Source organism: Neoarius graeffei, chromosome 8 (assembly GCF_027579695.1).
Source record: "Neoarius graeffei isolate fNeoGra1 chromosome 8, fNeoGra1.pri, whole genome shotgun sequence".
Classification (NCBI taxonomy): domain Eukaryota; kingdom Metazoa; phylum Chordata; class Actinopteri; order Siluriformes; family Ariidae; genus Neoarius; species Neoarius graeffei.
Window position 1 is genome coordinate 66,790,459 of NC_083576.1, and position 18,933 is coordinate 66,809,391.

Sequence of the window (18,933 nt, forward strand, 5' to 3'; positions counted from 1 at the left end):
TTTCATACCGCAACACCTGTCCACACTAGGAACTATACCGGTACTGTAGCGGTATAACTGTATCGGTACAAAACCCACAAATGTATGGGTTTCGTACCGGTACAGTATCGGTACTGTAGCGCTTCGCTGTAGTGTGGACAGATGAAGCGGCTCTGTATCGATACAAATATAATGCGCATGCGCAAAGTCACACACCTCAATCAATGTCTTCACTGAATAAAATAGTGAAGAACGGAGATTCGTTTGTTTCTTTCTCAACTGCCTCGCGCGTTTTATACGATTCGACTGAATAAATGACCACCAGAAATACAGACTGTACATTGACAACAAAAAGCACACACACGTTGTTTCATCCGTACGGAAGCCGAGAGAGGCCCTTCATATAATCCTTTTTTTTATTCACCTTGTTATCCCGAGATAACGACATAATTAATTCAGGATCTCGAGAAAACAACACAACTAATTCGAGATCTCGAGAAAACAAAACCGTTATTCCGTGATCTCGAGAAAACAAAGCAATTATTTCATGATCTCGAGTAAACAGCTGAGAAATGGTTCATTCAGGTGTGCCAAGAGACTTGTGCTATGCTGACTTTGGGGCTATTTCTCATTCTGTATAGATGCAACTTTGGTCATTAGAATGTCTGGAATAATCGATCACCTAATAAGGCAGTATTTTGATCAGGGTTTGACACAGGGAGAGATTGCATTAAGTCTTTCAATAAGGGATAATTTCAAAATTAGTCCGCGGCACCTCCGCAGAAGACTGGCCTGGCTTCGTCTCTACCGACGGAGACACAGTGATCCAGCTGAGATCATGAAATAATTGTTTTGTTTTCTCGAGATCACGGAATAATTGTTTTGTTTTCTCGAGATCTCGAAATAACGGATGCCATATATTCTCGGAAGGAAGTTACTCGGTAACCACGGAAACATTTCGCGCACGCGCATTTCAACTACCGTGAAAGAAAACCGCAAACATTTCTCGCTAGTGTGGACAGATGCACTAAACTGTACCGGTATACTTTGTATCGATACAGTTATACCACTTTCATACCGGTATAAGTGTGAACACAGCATAACACTTTTTACTGTATTGCTCCAATGTTGGAAAGTTTAAACACATATTGATGGAATTCAGCAAATGCCCTTATGCATCCATTATAAGTGAGTTTCTATGAAAGATGATTTCTGTTTTATTCTCAGGTTCTTCTTCTTAGGTTGAAAAAGTGCTGGTTTTCCACAGGATTTTGATGTAATGCTTATATGCGAAAGAACCTTTATAATAATTTGTGTGCAAGACTGAACAGAAATGTATTTAATTAAGGAGACTTACTGCATTTATGTTATTCAGTGCATTAATATGTATGGCAGATCCTCCGAATTTAACAGCAGTCTCTGGGAAACTTCAGCTGCCAGAAATCATGCCATTTTTGACAGGACTTTTGGAAACAATTTAACTTTACGCCTTATGTTGTGCATTCTGCATTTTCTGTTAATTGAAAAGGCAGTGTCTCAGTCTGTCTGTCTCTCTGTCTGATACACACACACACACACACACACACATTCTGACCACAACACTAGCACCTGCACCTGTACAACCAGCTCCTAGTTAATTGGACAGGATGGCTCCTGGTCACCGTGGCAACTGCGGCCTGCCACGAGATGAATTGAAACTGTGCAGATACGCACACCACCTCCCATTAACCCCCCCCATCCCACCCCACCCTCAGCCAATCTCTTAATCTCTTCAGTATTATTTATGGCTGCACCACTGAGGGGCCCAGATGTGAGCAGAGAGAGATGGAGACTGAAAAGAGGAGTCAGCTGTTTCGGGCCTGCAGTCCGCTCCTCTTAAAAGCTTTTCAATCCTATTGTGTGATTAGCAGGTTTATCCCTTTTGCGTCCCCCCCCCCCCCCTTTTTTTGTGAAACGTGAGTTCGCTTTGAACAAGACCGCGCTACAGGTCTTCATATGCGGTTTTTCTCTCCTTGTTTTTTTTAAGGCGCTCCAATCTGAAATTCACTCTGGCATATCAAGCAGGGCAATAGGGCTGTCTGTATGTGGTCTTGTCATCTCTTATAACTGACATTTTATTACATCTCTAAATGTCTCTAAAAGCCTGCTCTGTCGCTCAGGCTCTGTCCAGAGGGAAGATGCGGTGGAAGAAAAAAGAATTAAACCAAATGGCAGAAGAGGAATAAAAGTGAATTAGCGAATAACACATTGCCCTCCTTGCCCAGCCTCTCTAACTATTCTTCCTTCTTTTTTCTGCATCCAACTCATCTAAATTTGTTTGACATTTTTTAGGCCATGAGCCAAAAAGGCTTTTATAACCATAAAGGCTATGGATCAAGATAAATCACATTAAACTGTCTAATTTAATTAAAGTATTGACAAAACATAATAGATACTTACATGGGTTTAGGGGATGGGTGGTGAGGGGGAGCTATTTCCATTTATAATTTCCATACATGGGGCTATCTTCAGAGCGGCACAGGAATGTCGAAGCTCAAGTAGCAAGCTTTAGGCACCCAAGGGAGCATTTGAGCCCATTTACAATGATTTACAAGCTGCTCACTTTTTCATGCCCTCTACTACCAGCAGAAAAAATGTGCAGTGGCGTAATGAAGCAAATGACTGTCACAGTTTAGCCTGCGTCAGCGGGCTGAGGATGATCAATACGGGAATATTTTTATTCATAAAGCTCTGAGTTAATTAAATCAAAAAGTCTTTGGGCTGGATGTAAGACACTAAGCAAGGGCAGAAAGTTAAATGGCTGGAGTAGAATACAAGACCACATGCTGCCAAGCTTTGATCAGTACATCGGAGAAACAAATCTAAATCTATGTTATACTTTTTCTCGTAAGCTCCTTGGCTTCATACACACCTCAGCGTTACTCGAATCTCAATCCCGTATGTTCCTCTGGAAGGTTTAAGATGGCTAGTGTAGCTACGTACACTCACTAGTTTTCCCCTGTGACTTCATTTAAGCCTTCATTTGCTTTCGTCCTTCTACACATCCAACAAGTATTAACCTACACTCTTCAGTACTGCTGTATCATTGACATTGGACAAACCAGAACCATAGCAGTAGGAATCTTCAGCTAAAGGGATGAAACACGATGATGTCGTACTGCGCCTCGCTCTTCATGAAAAATGTAAAGGTTCACATGCAAAGGCAGCATGTGGTTCCCTGCCACCTGCCAAATTTCAGTATTTGTCTCTTTGTTTTAGAAATAAGTTTCAGCAGAGAAACCTCAGTCATAATTCAAATGAATGGAACAGAAGGGTCCGGTTTGCAAAGAGCAGGCTGATTATGCAGGCCTGTGCTTTACGGAGAATAAGAGGCAGAAGTCAGTCATGGTTCCTCACACTAAGACACGACATTTGGCCCCCCGCCTTTCCACTATTTATTATACTCTCTATTGAAAACGTGCCTCTATTCTCTGGTTTAATTAAGAGCTACTGTCATCCTGAAAGCCAATTACAGTTGAGAGTCTTTCAGAGCCAGGAATCCATAGTGTTTTAATTTGTCCAATTTTTTTTTCAAACTGGCCATAAAACAAATTAGAGACGGCTGCTAACTGCAGAAGAATCCTAGCGTACTGCTCACCGCCCATCATAGCCATAACCACAGCCATATAAAGCTGAAATATGAGTCAGGGTCAGTATTTATCATGCGCTGTTCTATGTATCTTTATAGAATAAGTGTTAAATTAATTGCAGCTCGAGGAGTGGTGGGAGTGGCCTACCATTATACCACTATCACTGGAGAAAAGGATGAATATTGACAGAGAGAGAGAGAGAGAGAGAGAGAGAGAGAGAAAGCACTCAGCATGCAGAGAGGCAACAGCAGCTGGAATAGGAATGTGCAGAGATTGCACCAGGGAGAATCGTCCATTGAAGACGTCTTTGGTTTCATAAAACAAAATGCTTATGGAGGCCTCGGGGGTCCTCTTCTCCCCCTGTGGTTCTGTCTGTGTCTTTTTTAATGAAAGAAATCAAAAATGTGCATCTCATAACCCAAGTGCCCCCAGTGTGTGTGTGTGTGTGTGTGTGTGTGTGTGTGTGTGTGTGTGTGTGTATGTTTAGACAGAGTATTGCCTGACCCTGTGTGGCCACGGTCTTAACCCTGTCATCTCTCAGAGGCATCACCAGCGTCTGATTCCCCACAACACCCTGATGAAAAACAAATACGTGTATGGCAGTGCAGCCTGAACCCTACAGTGCTCTGTTTGTCTCTCAGATTTTCTAGAATCTTCACACTTTAAATTTTGGTCTCTAAACGCACGCACATGTCAAATCACACATGCAGAGTTCTCAGTTTATGCTCTGAAGAGAGAGATGTCCTTCCCTGAAGCTGGAAACGCTGGCTGCTGGTTAGATGGAATATAAAGGCAGTGTGATTGGTCACAGTTATGAGTTCCTGAGATTAAATGAATAATGCAGGGTTTCTGACAGGAATGGCCATCGGCTACTGGTCACCTTTCACCTAAGTGTGAGTGTATGTGTCTGAGATAGATAGATAGATAGATAGATAGATAGATAGATAGATAGATAGATAGATAGATAGATAGATAGATAGATAGATAGATAGATAGATAGATAGATAGATAGATAGATATGGGAAGTGTATGTAACTATGGCACTCATGGTAAGTACAATAGTTGTGTGACATGTAACAAATAACGCATGAGAGAGCACAGTCATACTTTTTATCCATTTTTATGTATCTAATGTTGTTTAACATAGTTCCTGATATCACTTACCATGTAATGAATTTTCATTAGTTAAATAGTACAATGTTCATACGTAATGTGTTTATTATTAGTCTTACATTATGTGGCGCGTCCACCACACAAGTTCCTGTGATTGGGCTGTTACTATAGAAACCATAACATAATGATAAACATGCGTTCGTATGAACTTGTGACTTGAATTACAGGCAGCACTACTGTCAAACGTGCTGTTATGGAAAGTTAACCAACATCTTGTGACCAATCGGACTTTGGCATGAAGCAGTGCTGTGATATAGTGCTAAAATGTCATGGTGTGATATTTAAAAATCTATGCAAAACAGCAGTGACATTTAAAAATCTGTTAAATATAGTTTCACTGCTATTCACACAACTTTTACTTAAAAATATAATAATGATGAGGATTATGATTATTATTAACAATATTTTAATTGTAGCAATGTATTTATTATTATTATCATTAATAATAATAATAATTATTATTATTATTAGTAGTAAAAGGAGTCAAATGTAGGGCGGCACGGTGGTGTAGTGGTTGGCGCTGTCGCCTCACAGCAAGAAGGTCCGGGTTCAAGCCCTGCGGCCGACGAGGGCCTTTCTGTGCGGAGTTTGCATGTTCTCCCCGTGTCCGCGGGGGTTTCCTCCGGGTGCTCCGGTTTCCCCCACAGTCCAAAGACATGCAGGTTAGGTTAACTGGTGACTCTAAATTGACCGTAGGTGTGAGTGTGAATGGTTGTCTGTGTCTGTGTGTCAGCCCTGTGATGACATGGCGACTTGTCCAGGGTGTACCCCGCCTTTCGCCCGTAGTCAGCTGGGATAGGCTCCAGCTTGCCTGCGACCCTGTAGAACAGGATAAAGCGGCTAGAGATAATGAGATGAGATGAGTCAAATGTAGATTTTAGGGTCCAATCAATACTTGTGTTAAAAAAAAATCTCATCTCATCTCATTATCTCTAGCCGCTTTATCCTGTTCTACAGGGTCGCAGGCAAGCTGGAGCCTATCCCAGCTGACTACGGGCGAAAGGCGGGGTACACCCTGGACAAGTCGCCAGGTCATCACAGGGCTGACACATAGACACAGACAACCATTCACACTCACATTCACACCTACGGTCAATTTAGAGCCACCAGTTAACCTAACCTGCATGTCTTTGGACTGTGGGGGAAACCGGAGCACCCGGAGGAAACCCACGCGGACACGGGGAGAACATGCAAACTCCACACAGGAAGACCCTCGCCAGCCACGGGGCTCGAACTCGGACCTTCTTGCTGTGAGGCGACAGCACTAACCACTACACCACCGTGCCGCCCTAAAGAAAAATCTAATTAATTAAATGTAATTAATATGCTACTACAAGTAAAATATTATTATTATTATTATTATTATTATTATTATTATTATTATTATTATGACATGGTTGGTGTAGTGGTTAGCACTGTTGCCTCAGAGCACGAAGGTCCTGGGTTCGAGCCCCGGGGCTGGCGAGGGCCTTTCTGTGTGGAGTTTACATGTTCTCCCCGTGTCTGCGTGGGTTTCCTCCGGGTGCTCCGGTTTCCCCCACAGTCCAAAGACATGCAGGTTAGGTTAACTGGTGACTCTAAATTGACCGTAGGTGTGAATGTGAGTGTGAATGGTTGTCTGTGTCTATGTGTCAGCCCTGTGATGACCTGGCGACTTGTCCAGGGTGTACGCCGCCTTTCGCCCGTAGTCAGCTGGGATAGGCTCCAGCTTGCCTGCGACCCTGTAGAACAGGATAAAGTGGCTACAGATAATGAGATGAGATGAGTCATTTTATGGTCCAATCAATAGTTGTGTTAAAGAAAAATCTAATTAATTAAATGTAATTAATATGCTACTACAAGTAAAATATTATTATTATTATTATGACATGGTTGGTGTAGTGGTTAGCACTGTCGCCTCACAGCAAGAAGGTCCTGGGTTTGAGCCCAGCGGCCAACGACGGCCTTTCTGTGCGGAGTTTGCATGTTCTCCCCATGTCCGCGTGGGTTTCCTCCGGGTGCTCCGGTTTCCCCCACAGTCCAAAGACATGCAGGTTAGGTTAACTGGTGACTCTAAATTGACCGTAGGAGTGAATGTGAGTGTGAATGGTTGTCTGTGTCTATGTGTCAGCCCTGAGATGACCTGGTGACTTGTCCAGGGTGTACCCCGCCTCTCGCCCGTAGTCAGCTGGGATAGCCTGCATAGGATAAGTGGTTATGGATAATAGCTGGATTATTATTATTATTATTATTATTATTATTATTATTATTAATCTTGCACTTTTCCTACATTTATAATGTAGCTCAAAGTACCTTTTCTAATCATTTAATTATAAAAGTAAATAATAGTAAGTAAATAAAAATAAGTATGAATAAAATGTTAGGTAAAAGCAAAAGTGAAAAAAAAGGGTTTTTAGCTGTTTATTAAAACTCGGTTATATATAGAGAGCTTGATGGATGTTTACTGGTAATGTGTTCCAGATCTCTGGTGCATAAAAGCAAAAATCTGCTTCATGCTGCTTCCATGCCGTATTAGGAAAAGGTTAGCTCGAGATTATCTTAAGGCACGATTTGGAACATAGTTTATCAGGCATTCAGAGATGGATGAAGACTCAACACCAGTGAATAATTTCATAATAAAATTTTTTACCATCAATTCTAAATGAAACGTGCAGCCAGTGGAATGATGTTAATATACTAACTGGTCTAATATGATCTCGCTTGCTTGGGTGTGTAATGTGTAGTGAGCTGCAATGAGTGTAAAGGTGTATTAAGTGTATGGAATGAGAATGTGTAATGAATGTGTGTGTCTGGGTGTATTGGGGTGTTTTTTATGTGGAAAGGGATTAGAGGGTGTGTGTGTATGTTCTTGTGGTTAAGGTTGTATGATGTGGATTTGCATGGAAAGCATTTAAAGTGAAAGTAAAGGTGTGGTTAAGGGTGTGCTGCTGGTGTGTTTGTGGGGAACAGGGTTATTCAGAGTGTGTAGGTGGGGTTCGTGATGTATAGAGATCTTGCAGTCACGTGACCGGAAAGTACACAACCGCCATCGTGTCGGTCAAAAACACCGCTGAATACTGCTGCACTCGTGTACAGAATGGATCAATTTCAACCGACGGACTACACGGCTCATTTTTCTAATGAACAGATAACTAGATATATGTCTAAAATAAACGATCTACAGATTAGTGACCCTTATGGCTTTCCGGACTGAGTTTTCACGACCGGATTTTGAACTGCCAGCGGAATACCCGGGCGTGTATGATTACCTCATCAACTTTCCCTCGCTGTTCAGTGGTGAAGCACTGCGTGCTTATAAATCTCTGGACAGTTATCTCTACAGAAATTCAGGATTTGTCAGCGACTCAGATGTGGCATCTTGTAAACAAGAAAATGATCCTCATTGGACGGGTAAGTCACTTAAGTATTGAGTATAGCACTGACCAGCCGATTATAGAATAGAATAAGGTAATTCCAAATCGTCCGTGTTGTTTACATGGATCTGGCGTTGGAGAGGTAGAGGCTTGGCAGTGGAGATTTGAGTAGCTGTTTTCTGAGCTTAGTCAACAGGCTGGCTCTGCCTGTAGCCTCGCTTTTGCTTCGGCTCCCGGCGCCGCCTCCTTCGCTTTGCTTCCGATAACAATCCACGGAGACCCCGCTGGTCTCGCAATCTGGTCTCGTCCGGAATGTTTTTTTTTTTTTTTCTCGTCCGGAATGTTGTGCATGCGATGGAAATCGCTACAAACCGTCATTTTCTGCTGGAAACCAATGTCCAGTAAGTCCATACGGTTGTAGTGGATATTGAAGTCCGGTACAGACGAACAACACGCAAAAATACACACAAAAAACATAAAAACCGTGCACAGGTAGGGAGAGCTTGTAGCTGCAGCCGTTGTAGTAGAATTGTATATAGTAGGGTTTTCCAGAAGAAAAGGTAGAAGTAAAAGCAGAAGTAGAACTAGAAGTAGAAGGCGGAATATGGCGTTTGACCTACAAGATGGCGTCTGTCACAATCTGGATCGGCTGTGACGTCACATGCAAGATCTCTATGGGAGGTAACAGCCCACTGATCCAATTCAAGAGTATCTGGATCGGACCAGTATCGAATCATGTTTCGCATTTGTCTATTTAAGTCGTAAAACACATTAAGGTGTCCGGCATGACAGACCTGACTGATGATTACTGGGCGTAATAGTCATAGTAATAAGGGTTTATAAGTGGTGTGTCTGTGTAATAAGGAGTTAATTATCAGGGGGGGGTGTAAGTGGACAGAGGTGTGTAAGTGTGGGTGTGTTGTGGGTTTTCATGAGGCTAAACTCAGACTGGACTTGGCACTCAGATAACAGCTCTGCCAGGTCAAATGAGGCAGTGTGTGATAGATAGAAAGCGAAGCATCGACGCAGCAGGAGACGTATCAGCAACCGAGTCTCCAGTTCTGCTTCACTTTGGTCATGATAAGGAAAATGGAGAGAGACAGAGCCCATCTTTGACTTTACAGCTTTAAAAGACTGGTGTTGAGCGAGGCTGTGATTTGATCTGGGAGAGCAGTGTTGCTTTTATGCCTTCCTGTGTTCATGGTACTGTAATATAGTCTTTATCCTTGCTTGTCTTTGACAATCACACTCTGCCTTTGTGCTGTTCATGCCAGTTTCCTGCAGAGAGTAAACATTGTGAGAAACGCAGTCTTGAATAGAATAATCTGGCTCCAAAACAGTTTATTCGGCTTCTTTGTTGTTGTTGTTGTTGTTGTTGTTGTTGTTCGGGGAAAGATGAAGAATGACATTTAGAAAAATGCAATAAATAGAATTGACCCACGCACAGCCTAATTCTTTTTTCCGCGTCTGCGTTTTGTGTCATGCGCTTGAGGTCGGATTCTCCTTGCACTCTCGCTTCGGTATCATTGTGTGTTGTTGAGCTTTTATCAGTAATATGTTTTGGTGCTGCCAGGTTGTCTGGACATGGGAGGCTTTAATGGAATCAATAGGAGATTTATGGCAGGCATCCTGCGAGTCAGGAGGAGGAGGGCGAAAGGAAAATAAAATTAATGAAATTTGCGAGCAGATTGTCAGAGGCAGGAGACGAATGCAGACACATGCTGTCTGTGTGCATGTATGTGTGTGTGAGTGACTTAATATCTTCCTTTCCCTCAAGCACCTCCGTTGGCAAACCAGTAGTACAAGCACGAGATCCCGTTTGTAAGGCTAGAACTTGATATGTACTTAAAATCGTTTGCACTTGTTGTATGATTGAAGAAAATAAGTACTGTGTGTATTGCATACACCCTGTAGATATTTTATCTGGCAAAAAGATCCTCTCATAAACCTTTATTATCACTTCATTATAGCCCCTGCTTCAAGTTTCAGGTTGTTCTTCATTAAACGTCACCTAGCGCCGCTTATTGCCACGATGCCTTCGGTCCTCGGCTGCAAGTTAATCTCTCTGTCACTTCGAAGAGTGAGTACCGAGTTGATCACAGCTGCAGAGAGCGATAGTTTCTCATAACTGCTCTTATTCAGCTAGGGCAATTTGCTGTTTAGTCAGAACGATGGGAGGGAAAATCCAGCTGAGTAAACAAAACAATAAAACATTTACTATCTGTGGAAGTCCTCTCCTCTTCGCTTGGAGAGGAATCTCAGGCCAAGCCCCGGCACTCATAAAGAATTAAAAGCGTAGCTGTAAAACACATCTTCTCCCTCTGCCCATGCTCCTTATGCCTGCTTTGCATTTATGCCATCAAACCTGGTATACAAGGCATCAGAGGAGCCGTGTTCGCTTGGATCCTTCACTTGAAGTTAAACATCACTTGAAACCATTGCTTTCCTACTCGTATGAAAGCAGGATAACATGAGCGAAGGATGTTTACACAAAAGCACAAGCTGCTCATGTCAAGGCAAGCGAGCTCCCAGAGTACTAGCAGAGACGGGCGAGCCAAAAAAGATGCAAGGCCGTCAAACATGTCAAAAGCAATCAAGGCCAGCCAGACGCAAATCCATACTCCTTTACTGCAAAGCATAACAGAGTTATTAATATTTTTTTTTTATCCTAACAAAACTTGATTGGTTCCTAAAAACAACTGTGTATTGGATTTTCCAGCAAAGCAAAAAAGAGCAACGTGGGTCCAATAAGTGCTGTTTGTATTATTCTCCTAAGAGGAAACTGCTGGCAGTCCTAAAGCTGATGCATCATTACGGAGCACACAGCGAGCCTGGCAGAAATCCTTGGAGTGTTTGGATCCGTGCCTGATTGTTTATCAGTGAAATTGGTTGTAGCAAGGGCAGACAGGTTAACCCGAGCTCCTCTCTCTCCATGTTATGTGTTGCAACCATGACTAAGAGGCAGACACTCCAGTTAGCCCGGGCCGATATTCCATATCTCATTTGTTCCCTCTCTGGCTAGTAATTGCATTCTGCTTTTCAAATTATATTTGCCATTATCAGTCTACAAACAAACAAGCTTAATAGAGTTAAGCAAAACCATTTCAAAATGTCAGAAATCATTTGGGTCCTCACTCAAACATTAAGAAAAATCTGGTGACCATTAATACTGATTGTGTGTGTGTGTGTGTGTGTGTGTGTGTGTGTGTGTGTGTGTGTGTGTGTGTGTGTGTGTGTGTGTGTGCGCACGCATGTGCAGACGGGTATGTGTGTGTGCGTTAAAAAAGGGTTTGTTTAATCTTACTCTGTCTTCTATTGTCATGTTGCTCAAAGTGAATTTAATATCTTCATTCGGAATAATGAAATGCATGTGGGAGAAATGCGCGAGCTCAAATGCTCACATATATTCACAGAGATGGAGGATTCAAAGACAAAAAGGAAGATGTGACATTTATGGTCTGTTGAACAATTTTGTTTTCGACTTCAAAGCAAAGAAGTATCATTCAATAAAGGCCGGATTGCTTCAACACCCATCTGGCCCGAGATGCTTCTCTGCTTCTCTGAAATGTGAAGTGACTTCAAACATCCTCCTAATATTTCATCTCTCTCTCTCTCTCTCTCTCTCTCTCTCTCTCATCCAGGGACCTGAGTGAGAATCAGATTCAAGCCGTACCTCGTAAGGCTTTCCGTGGAATCACCAACGTCAAGAACCTGTAAGTTTGCTGCACCACGCTATGCGCGCTCCTCTAAACAGCTGTCGTCCTAAAAAAGATTTAAGCACTCGCTCCATTAAGCCGGAGCGAAATGAAAAAAAGTTCCCCCCCTCCTCTATTTAGCAAAAGTTCTGCTATGTTACTTTATCTCACCAATAGATAGAGGACAGATGTTTCCAGGAGACACAGTACATACCTCTAGCTTAAATTCCTTGACTCATTTGTCTTAATACTTGATAAGCTTAGCAATCATGAGGAATCAGTTAATCAGTACGTTTCAGTAAGATCGATGTGTTCAGGATATTGCTATGAATAATGCTCCCCTACCACTTGCAATTACACTAATGGACTTTGACAAATTTATGCTCTCAGTAACAGATCTAGGCACTGCACTCCCCCCCCCCATCTGTTCATTATGAAGATAGACAAGCAACACGTCCAACAATGGACACAGATTTTTAGCCAAACCGTGCGAGGAATGTATATATACGAACGCTCAGGTCTTTCTCTTATATCCTGTTGCCTTTGCTTCTGGGTTGAACCACAGCGAAGGAGTGGAAGTGTTGTGAGCCAACATCCTGTGTCTATTGCCTCCAACAATAAGCGCCACATTCCCCAGGTCCACTACACACCTCGAGAAATCCAGATTATTGATGAGTTCCTCTTAATGAATGCAACCGTTAAGGTTACGTATAACGAGCCTTTCCGTCTGTATGTAGTTAAAGATCGCTTGTGGTATGTGACCTTCAGCCTCCGTGTGATTTCCCAGCCCATAGCTGTCAGACGCGCAGTGCAGTGTGGTTCTGGAAGCTTTATTGCTTTATCTGATAGTGGTTGTGTTCCAAACCCATTTTACGGGGTCAGTACAGTCCTGCTACATGCTGAGAGCTGGAGCGTAGAGTTCTGAAAACTGACCTCTCCCTAGTGCTCTGGTCTCTAAATTCAATATCAGGATGATTATTTTATATTGGTAAAAATAATACAGAAGAGTCCAAAAGTTGTGCCGTAAAAAGAAAAATAATGAGAAGTTGATACAGTTGTGTTCAGTTGATGACTAGTGACTAGATTATTAGATTCAATTATTAAATATATCATTAGATTTAATGAATGTAATTAAAAAAAAACAACAACAACCAATGACCGAAAACACATGCTAATGAAGTCGGTTTTTAGTCATTAGGGAACAACAGCTATTACCTACCGCTGTGTGTTAGAAGAACACATCAGTAAGGCAGAGTGATTGTAAACAGGATATTACAATAGGTATATTCCAGGTTCATTCAAGAATTTCCAACCCGAATACAATAAACGTTTCAACTTTAAATGAAATAGGACTGCAGTTTTAGACCACAATGCTGTTGAATTCTCCAATCTGATTGGTCAGGGGGTGTTGATTAATTTTCCAGAACAGCAGCTCTGACAATATTGTGACTATAATTCAAATATATTAATGGACTCGTTGTAATACGTTATTGTTTCTATAGTAACAGTGTACACTGGGATTTGCATGATGGATGATGCATCTACATGAATGGTTTTCAAAACAGAGACAGGAGAAAAGAGAGGCTGTTCATAAAGGTGAAAAGTAAAATGTGTTGTTCTTTAATAATTTAAAAAAAAAAAACAGTGTGTGGGTAAATTGCTGTGAAATAAGAAGGAAAAAAAAGACTTTGGAGTGCCCTGTTATTGGAAAGCCCTCAACTTCAGTGTGGTAACAGTAACTCTGTCTTGCATATGGCTGCATAACAATAATCACATCATTGATACTTAAACTCACTTGGATTTTTGACTTCATCAATCAGTGAAACATAATGAATCAGTGAGCTTAGCTCATCTCATCTCATCATCTCTAGCCACTTTTATCCTTCTACAGGGTCGCAGGCAAGCTGGAGCCTATCCCAGCTGACTACGGGCGAAAGGCGGGGTACACCCTGGACAAGTCGCCAGGTCATCACAGGGCTGACACATAGACACAGACAACCATTCACACTCACATTCACACCTACGGTCAATTTAGAGTCACCAGTTAACCTAACCTGCATGTCTTTGGACTGTGGGAGAAACCGGAGCACCCGGAGGAAAACCCACGCGGACACAGGGAGAACATGAAAACTCCGCACAGAAAGGCCCTCGCCGGCCACGGGGCTCGAACCCGGACCTTCTTGCTGTGAGGCGACAGCGCTAACCACTACACCACCGTGCCGCCTAGTGAGCTTAGCTGAAGTTTGCTAATTGGCTAATGTTACATAGCAGTGCATTAAAGCACCAGTTAATAAGTCAAAGTCCCTCTCGCACCAGAATCTGGTCTTCCTAGGCAGTCTCCTGTCCCAGTACTAACCAACTCTTTAAGGCGTATGGGTGCAGCACCTATCTCCGTTTCGATAGCCCTCAGCCTCTTGCCTATACAGCTAGGGTTACAGTGGGGGGCTAGTCCTCTGGTAATCATGAGAGTTTGACTTCCCCACTCGCATCTGTATTGCAGCGTGCCTTGCCAGATGGTAGTAGGTACCATTTTTATGATGGTCTTTGGTATGACCCGACCGTGAGTAGAACTCATGATCTCCCGGTCGAGAGGCAGACACACTAACCACTAGGCCAACTTGTGGTCTTTATTAAAGCTAGGGTAGGGGGTTTATTTTAGAAGCATTTTTTGTTTTACTTCTTGAAATTCCCTTTACATCCTGACAGCAATGAATAAATCGAATGCTCTGACAATTAAAAGGAAAAAATCTGTTATTTGTGTCAGTCACAGAATTATAAAGTCTGTCCAATCATTTCATTTGGTCTGAATTAAATGATTAGATGGTCTACTTGTGTCAGAGTGCAGGCACTTATGGATATAAATGCAGAGGAGAGTGGGGAAACAGATTGTCGACAAAGCCAAAACGATAGACAAGAATTGAGGTCAGGAAATAAGCGAGGGTCGGTCGATTAGCAAACAACTCAGAGGAGACGAGACAAAGAGCATAAACGAAGGAAGGCTAGCAAACGTCAGAAACTAGAGAGGCAAATAGAGAAATACAAGGCTTGGTATGAACTGGGTAGATACGTTGGAGTGGAGTGTGAGAGTGGTTTATATAGGAGGGGGGCTAATTGAGGAAATGAGTGTCAGCTGTAGTTAATATTTGGGAGACAGAGGGCGCTGTGAGTCTTGGGGATTGTAGTCTTGAATGTCCATGTTTGTAGTTCGAGTGTCAACAGCAGGTTTACTGCACTCTGCCCATACACTGAGTGCACATCACCAGAGTTTTCCACAAGGCTAGGCAGACGTATTGTGGACATAATGCTAAAGCTAGCAAGCTAGTCAACAGCTATGCGTACTAACAATAGTCATGTTCCTTTTCAGTGTTTTCTTACATGTGAATGAGACATGAGGTAGATGGATATGACAGCAATGTGCTATACTCCTCTTCCTAATGCGCTCTCTCGTGTGGTGTCTCAGTTTGTGTATTTATGCACTTAGACTTGTTGTTTTTGAGTGCATTTCACACTGACAGGTATGGCAACATGCTGTGCACTACAGGGACGGATCCAGGCCAAAGCACATGCATTGGTCAGAAATATATGTGCACCACTTGGCATCAGTCACGGGGTGTTTGTTTACTTTACCGCTAACTGGCTACATGGGCTATAGCCACGCTCAACCAACAGACCAATGGTTTAGGATCCAACCAGCTGTGGCAAGCGGTGATGCTTACCTGACCTAATTACCTGTATTTTCACAATGCGTTGACAAAGAAACAGAAAACGTTTACAATTCATATGAACTTGTTACACTGTTATTAGAAGAAGAAACCTTTATTTGTCACATGCACACTTCAAGCACAGTGAAATTCATCCTCTGCATTTAACCTATCTGAAGCAGTGAACACACACATACACACCCAGAGCCACACTAGAGCACCCAGGGAGCAGTCAGGGGTTAGGTACCTTGCTCAAGGGCACCTCAGCCCAAGGCCGCCCCACGTCAACCTAACTGCATGTCTTTGGATTGTGGGGGAAACCAGAGCACCCGGAGGAAACCCACACGGACACGGGGAGAACATGCAAACTCCACAGAGAAAGGCCCTCGCCGGCTGCTGGGTTCGAACCCGGAACCTTCTTGCTGTGAGGCGACCGTGCTAACCACTACACCACCATGCCACCCAAATTAAATGTGACTTATGTATGCAATACAAAACGTTGCTCAAACAGTATGATATTAATAAACGACGCATCATCGTACATGGTGTGTCTACTTGATAATGTATATTAGCATATGTTAAAAACAAAAATCCATAGCGATCTGGTAAAATTAGTAAAAATATTTCTGTAAATATTTGTGCATCTGTCAGATTCTTGGGCTGGATCCGTCCCTGCACTATGAGTATCTGGATGATGCACTCAAAATGGTCAAAAAGTTGAGTGTACAATGCTGGATACTTCCCACCCTCAATGGTCACTATCTTGACTATGTAGCAGAAGGGGAGGGAGCATCAACCTATTTTCATCCAGTTGGAGGAAGGCATGTCGTTGACGCTGATGGCAACTTACTTTCCACATTTGCACACAAGTGACAAAAGTGAATATGTTCATTTTAAAGAGGAGCAAAATAAGCTGGTGCGTACTTTTTGTCAGGTGATGCGACAGTTGCCGCAAATGTTGCGATCATCATTTCTGGTAAGTGCAAAACTTGCCGTGTTTGATTTGAGACAACATTACCCTGTTGAAATTTACAAACCACACAAGTAAGTACATAGTGTACTCAGTGTATTACACAGAAGTGTGCTAAGGAAAGTGAGTGAATTGAGACACAGGGGTGGACTCATCCTCCAGCAGTAGTCAGGCAGTGTGCGTGCATGTGTTTTAGAGGAGTGGCTTTGGAGGGAGGGCTGAAGTGTGACTTCAGCTAATCAGTGTGACTAAGGCTACATCCACACGACAACGGCAACGAGATTTTATTAAAAAAAATATCGCGTCCACATGGGCAACGGATCAGTAAAATATCAGGTACATATGGCAACGCAACGCTTGCTGAAAACGATGCAATACACATGCCACACCTCTACGTGTGCTGTAAGACGGTCCCATCGGAGACACCAGAACAATAGAAGAAGTAGGACGCATGCGCATAAACCCCTTCTTCTACCCGGTGTGAAGCACTCAGGAACAAACACACAACAACAAGAAGAAGATGGCTGCGACTACGCGAGGAAATCATGCCTTCTGTGTGTACAAATTAGTTTTATTAGTGTGCATAGTTTTCATCTCATCTCATTATCTCTAGCCGCTTTATCCTGTTCTACAGGGTCGCAGGCAAGCTGGAGCCTATCCCAGCTGACTACGGGCGAAAGGCGGGGTACACCCTGGACAAGTCGCCAGGTCATCACAGGGCTGACACATAGACACAGACAACCATTCACACTCACATTCACACCTACGGTCAATTTAGAGCCACCAGTTAACCTAACCTGCATGTCTTTGGACTGTGGGGGAAACCGGAGCACCCGGAGGAAACCCACGCGGACATGGGGAGAACATGCAAACTCCGCACAGAAAGGCCCTCGCCGGCCACGGGGCTCGAACCCGGACCTTCTTGCTGTGAGGCGACAGCGCTAACCACTACACCACCGTGGCGCCCCGTGCATAGTTTTATATAACTTAATTTTCTTATTGTGTGTGAACATTTTGAAAAGCACTTTTATATAATTTATATAACTTTTTATATTGTGTGTGAACATTCTGAAAAGCAGTCTTATCCAATAAAAAAAAAGAAATTCAAGAAATGGTTCAGTTACTTGTTTATTTAAAAGAAAAGCTGTATACAAAAGTGAATGCAATGCAGTGGTTCATACAAAACAGCGAGAGTGCTGCTTGTTCTAGTCATGTGATTGTGACGTCATCGTAAACAAATCCGTTCTACTCATCCAGACGACTTCGCAATGGCGCCGTTGCCAGATTTTTCCACTCTGGAACCCGTTCTCGTTTTGGGGCACCCAAAACGCCGGTGCCGTGTGGACGCCAGGCCGAAACGATAAACAATTTTATCAGATTCACCTGAATCCGTTGCCGTGTGGACAGCCTCTAAGAGCAGTGACTGATTCAAAGACAGATTAAGGTGAAGGAAGCAATAAATAACTAACATAGAACGTAAAGAACAAAAATTTTTCAGCATTTTTTTGCTGAGTTCAAATGATGAAGTTGAATAAGTCTATTTGGCTGAATAATTGTGATAAAGGAATTTCAATGCTAAGCAAAATTTAGATTGAAATACTTCAGTGTCCAGTCATTAGTGAAATAATCTTGAATACAATATATAAACCGAGTGAAACATTTTGATATGTTCATGGACAAAATTTGTACTTGTTTTTCTTATTGTTAAAAGTAGACAGCCTTTCGATTTCATAAAGCTGGCGAAATTAATTTCCCTCTGAAATTTGGTCATTGTGATATACATTTATTTCTGTGGGGATTCCCGAGCAAATAATGTGCAGGAAATCGTTCGCTTCACACAGTCAAGCAGACAGACGAAGTCTGTGTCCTCATGCACAGGTTTACCTTTCTGCATCGTCTTCTTCTTTTGGGTTTTACAGCAGCTGGCATCCACAGTGTTGCATTACTGCCATCTACAGGTTTACCTTGACCGTGCACTGACAGTTCCATGATTCTGTCACTAAACAAACAGCTGATCACACCGCCGTGCTCACTGACCGCTGATATTTATTAGTCTGGTCTTACATTTCCTTTCCTTCGCAACATAACGTCTTTTCTTTTCGCTTTCCGTTACTGTAGTCGGTCTTTCACGTTTCATTCGCGTCGTCCATTTTCCTCTTCTGTTTCAAATTTGTATCCCACAATGCCTTGCGCAAACGGGGAAAGCCCACTACGTGATGCATGACGTAGTCTCTTGTATTGCATCACGGAGAAGCAAGAAATAATAGCGGAGAATTTAGGGCCACATGGCCCTAAATTCATTAATTGTTCTATTTAAAAAAAATAATAATAAAATTGGAAGTCTGTGATTCGAATTCAGTAGCTTTTGGGCCACTAAACAAAAATAATTGGGTGTCAGGGAAAATTCTTTTTATGACCTAAACCTGAAAAATC

General features: G+C 42.6%; 1 protein-coding gene across 1 annotated transcript in view; it reads left to right on the forward strand.

Moving 5' to 3' along the window:
• Positions 1 to 18,933, forward strand: part of slit3 (slit homolog 3 (Drosophila)) — a 368,151-nt gene that overhangs the window by 171,865 nt on the left and 177,353 nt on the right. Inside the window, exon 5 of the mRNA XM_060928048.1 lies at positions 11,776 to 11,847. Coding sequence (XP_060784031.1) covers positions 11,776 to 11,847 — 72 coding nt within the window. The remainder of the gene's footprint in view (positions 1 to 11,775; positions 11,848 to 18,933) is intronic.